At 38.2% G+C, this 3979-nt stretch overlaps 1 protein-coding gene across 1 annotated transcript; it reads left to right on the forward strand.

Annotated features, from left to right (window-relative positions):
- Nucleotides 1-951: 951 nt before the first annotated feature.
- LOC120153818 (cytochrome P450 85A-like) lies at nt 952-3743 on the forward strand. Its single transcript, XM_039165689.1, has 9 exons — nt 952-1320; nt 1410-1731; nt 1828-1977; nt 2067-2315; nt 2414-2500; nt 2600-2678; nt 2954-3060; nt 3137-3261; nt 3332-3743. The coding sequence occupies exons 1-9, from the start codon at nt 1127-1129 to the stop codon at nt 3417-3419; spliced, it is 1401 nt and encodes a 466-aa protein (XP_039021620.1). The 5' UTR covers nt 952-1126; the 3' UTR covers nt 3420-3743.
- The last annotated feature ends 236 nt before the right edge of the window (nt 3744-3979 follow it).

Raw genomic sequence — 3979 nt, forward strand, 5'->3', positions numbered from 1 at the left:
CATTATCTCTCCCTCATGTTTAAAGCAATGTACGAATGAAATGATTGTCCAAAATTTGATGGTAAATTATATGAAAGAACATCTCTTTCAAGATCCTTCGGAAGGAAAAAGTCCAAACGTACAGCACGCACCGTATAATAACAAAACAAATCGAAAGAATCCAACTCCTTCACGGAATTAATCTAGTCCTAAATACTATGGCCTTTCCAAGTTTTATTTATCTCTGTTGAGGAAAAAAAAACTGAAGACAAAAAAGACACTGATAAATTTCAAAACTTAGAAGAAGAAGAGTCCAAATTCTAAATAGCATAGTTTTCATGGAATTACAGCGCCATTGCACTTCGCCAAAGGGAGCATTCAAAGCTCGAAATCAACAGTTACAATGGAACCAAACCCCTTTCTCCACTTATTCACATGGTAAGCAAGAGGATGTCCTTTAGTGAGTTTTTTTTTTGTATATCCATGAACAGATATTGTTGACAGACATGTGAAGCACTGGGGCTTTGGATATATGTGTACATGTATATGTATAACTACATACTTTTAGGTCCAATGGGGTGGTATGCATGTGCTTCTCGCCCTCTTCAAGCAATTTTCCTACCCCTCCCTCTCCTTTTTTACCTTTGACTGAACTAGTTACGTCTTTCATCTATTTCTCATTCCAATTATATCCAAATCATTTCTTTGTAAAAACCAACAACAATTCCTCATCATAATATATATTTTATTAAATCCCACAACTTGACAATCAAACATTCATGCCTTGGATTCTTGAAGACTGAGTTCTGTCTTAATCTGCATGTTCTGTTCATTATTTTATGTTTAAGATTCAAAATCTAGGTTTAGTCAAGAGGGTTAGTTGCTTTGCTTATAGGCAGTTTTAAAAACAATGTTTAAAATAAATATACTTCCTTAAAATCTTTCAAGGGGTAGGGTCTCCTATCTTAATGAGCTGCATGGTTCGGCCTATATGTCTTCTATCTGTCAATGACTACGCATAGAGGGGGGTGGGAGGGACTGTGGGAGTGGTTTACACTTTACAGGTCTATATATATGTGTGCCCTTTTATACTTATGAGGAAGCCCCCTCCATAACCCATTTGCAGAGCTTTATTTGGAGTAAAACAATGGCTCCTTTCATGATAATTTTGGGGTTGTTGTTTGTCTTAGTCGTCTCTATCTGCACTGCTTTGTTGAGATGGAATGAGCTGAGATACAGTAAGAAAGGTTTGCCACCTGGTACCATGGGCTGGCCAATCTTTGGTGAAACCACTGAGTTTCTCAAGCAAGGTCCCAACTTTATGAAAAACCGAAGAGCAAGGTTATTACTTGTATCTTAATATTTGTTAATGAAACAGCTAAGCTAGTTGATGTTCTAAAGTCGTGTGCTTTGTTTCTGTTTACAAACAGGTATGGCAGCTTCTTCAAATCCCATATACTGGGGTGTCCTACGGCAGTTTCCATGGATCCAGAGCTCAACAGATATATCCTAATGAATGAAGCCAAAGGGCTTGTTCCTGGTTACCCACAATCCATGCTTGATATCTTGGGGAAATGCAACATTGCAGCGGTTCATGGCTCCACTCATAAGCTAATGAGACGAGCTTTGCTTTCCCTCGTTAGTCCCACTATGATCAGAGAACGACTCTTGCCCAAGATAGATGAATTCATGAGAACTTTCCTCTGTAATTGGGAAAACAAAGTCATTGACATACAGGAAAAGACCAAAGAGGTTTGTATCACACTCAAATTCATACAGACAGCAGGTGTTTTTGCTCATAGCACCTCTGTTTCTAATCTCATCTTTTGGTCTGATATTTTGTTATAGATGGCATTTTTATCGTCTCTTAAGCAAATTGCCACTGCTGAATCCACTTCAGTAGCTCAGGAATTCATGCCTGAATTCTTTAAGCTGGTGTTGGGGACCTTATCCCTTCCTATCGATCTTCCCCGTTCGAATTATCGAGGCGGACTTGAGGTGAAATTTGACAAGCGTTTCGACTCATATATCCAGTCTTTGTGGTTTATATTCCAATTAGATTAATATGTTTTGACCATGATTTGCAGGCAAGGAAAAATATTCTGAGAATATTAGGACAACTCATAGAAGAGAGAAGATACTCTGAAGAACCCCACAAGGACATGCTTGGGTGCTTGATGAGAAAAGATGATAGTAATAGACACAAACTAAGTGATGATGAGATCATTGATCAAATAATCACGATTTTGTATTCCGGTTACGAGACTGTTTCGACTACATCGATGATGGCCGTCAAGTATCTCCATGATCATCCAAGAGTTCTCGAAGAGCTAAGAGTAAGTAACAAAAGAGAAAACGAACATTCTTTTCTTTATCTTTTAATTGTTCTTCAAGTCTTTGTTCCATGCCTTTTGACTTGCTGAAAATATTTCAGAAAGAACATATGGAAATTAGAGAAAAGAAAAGGCCAGAGGATCCAATTGAATGGAATGATCTTAAGCCAATGAAGTTTACTAGAGCTGTAAGAAATTTGTATCCTTTTTTCCAACAAACCATTCTTCTTTAATCATTAAAATTTGTAAAGAAAAGTTTACTGAATGTGTTTGGTTTTGTTATGCAGGTGATTTTTGAGACATCAAGATTAGCAACCATTGTTAACGGAGTTTTAAGGAAAACTACTGAAGAAATGGAACTAAATGGTGAGCATTGTGGGATCCATTTAATTGTTAATCTTAGTGTGCACTTTGTGGACATGAAATGATCTTCTCTTTGTGGACCTTACCTATCATGATTTAACTGGAACGCCTACCAATCCAGCTAGGCAATCCCCTGGATCTTATTTTCAATGATTTTTTTAAAAGAAAGGAAGCTTTTTTAACCAGATTAAACTTGGTTTCTTTTGAAACTTTTAGGTAGTCACTCAGTTAGCCAAATTATTGGGATTTCACTTGGCAAAAGATTTGTTTTTTTGCAGGATTTGTGATTCCTGAAGGCTGGAGAATTTATGTATATACAAGAGAGATAAACTATGATCCTTGTACATATCCTGATCCATTAGCCTTTAATCCCTGGAGATGGATGGTTGGTAATCAACGATCTCCTTCCTCCTTGTTTATTTAAATTAGTATTGATTATGGATGGTTAGCCTTCATTGCAGGAGAAGGGCTTGGAATGTCAAAGTAATTTCCTGATATTCGGAGGAGGCACCAGGCAGTGTCCTGGAAAGGAACTAGGAATTGCAGAAATCTCTACCTTCCTTCATTATTTTGTAACTAGATACAGGTAATAAATCAGTGTTCATTATATATGTTTTAAAGAGGTTAAAGTAATGGAATTGTTGATGTGAGTTCAGGTGGGAAGAAGTAGGGGGAGAGGAGCTCATAAATTTTCCAAGAGTCGAAGCACCAAATGGACTGCACATTAGGATTTCATCATACTGACCCCACAGATGTATGTATGTACATAAGAGACGGTAACTGCTATGAGTTGGAGTTGACTCTGAGGTCAAAGTACGAGGGTTTGGGTAATGTCAGAATTTTTGCCTCACTTCCACTTGGGGGATCTGGTTTTGGACATGCTAGAGAAGATGGTTTGCCCGTTGGGGGGGGGGTTTGGCGGTAAACGGTATAAACGACTTTTTTCTTCTTTTAACTGTGGATTATTGGACCACTGGGACGGTGGAGAAGGTCCAATTGTCGTGTATGATCACAATTGGAAGAGAGGAGGATGTAGAATTACCATGTTCTAACAAAACTTTAAATGCCAAGGGACTAAACTGCAATTCTACCATGGAGTCCATGGTCTTAACTAAAAGCCATTTCATTCTTTCTTGGGCTCGTTAGTCAAATGGACTGGCATAATTAATGGGCTTCTTTGCTCACAGATTTCATTTAACCGTCGTAGCTTCTCTTTTCCCTTCTTTTACGCACTAATTATCCCCCCACCTAGGGGTGTAAACGAGCCGAGTCGAGTTCGAGTATTGTCGACTCGACTCAAACTC

The sequence above is a fragment of the Hibiscus syriacus genome, unplaced genomic scaffold, assembly GCF_006381635.1.
Source record: "Hibiscus syriacus cultivar Baekdansim isolate YM2019G1 unplaced genomic scaffold, ASM638163v2 tig00111105_pilon, whole genome shotgun sequence".
In the NCBI taxonomy this organism is placed as follows: Eukaryota; Viridiplantae; Streptophyta; class Magnoliopsida; order Malvales; family Malvaceae; genus Hibiscus; species Hibiscus syriacus.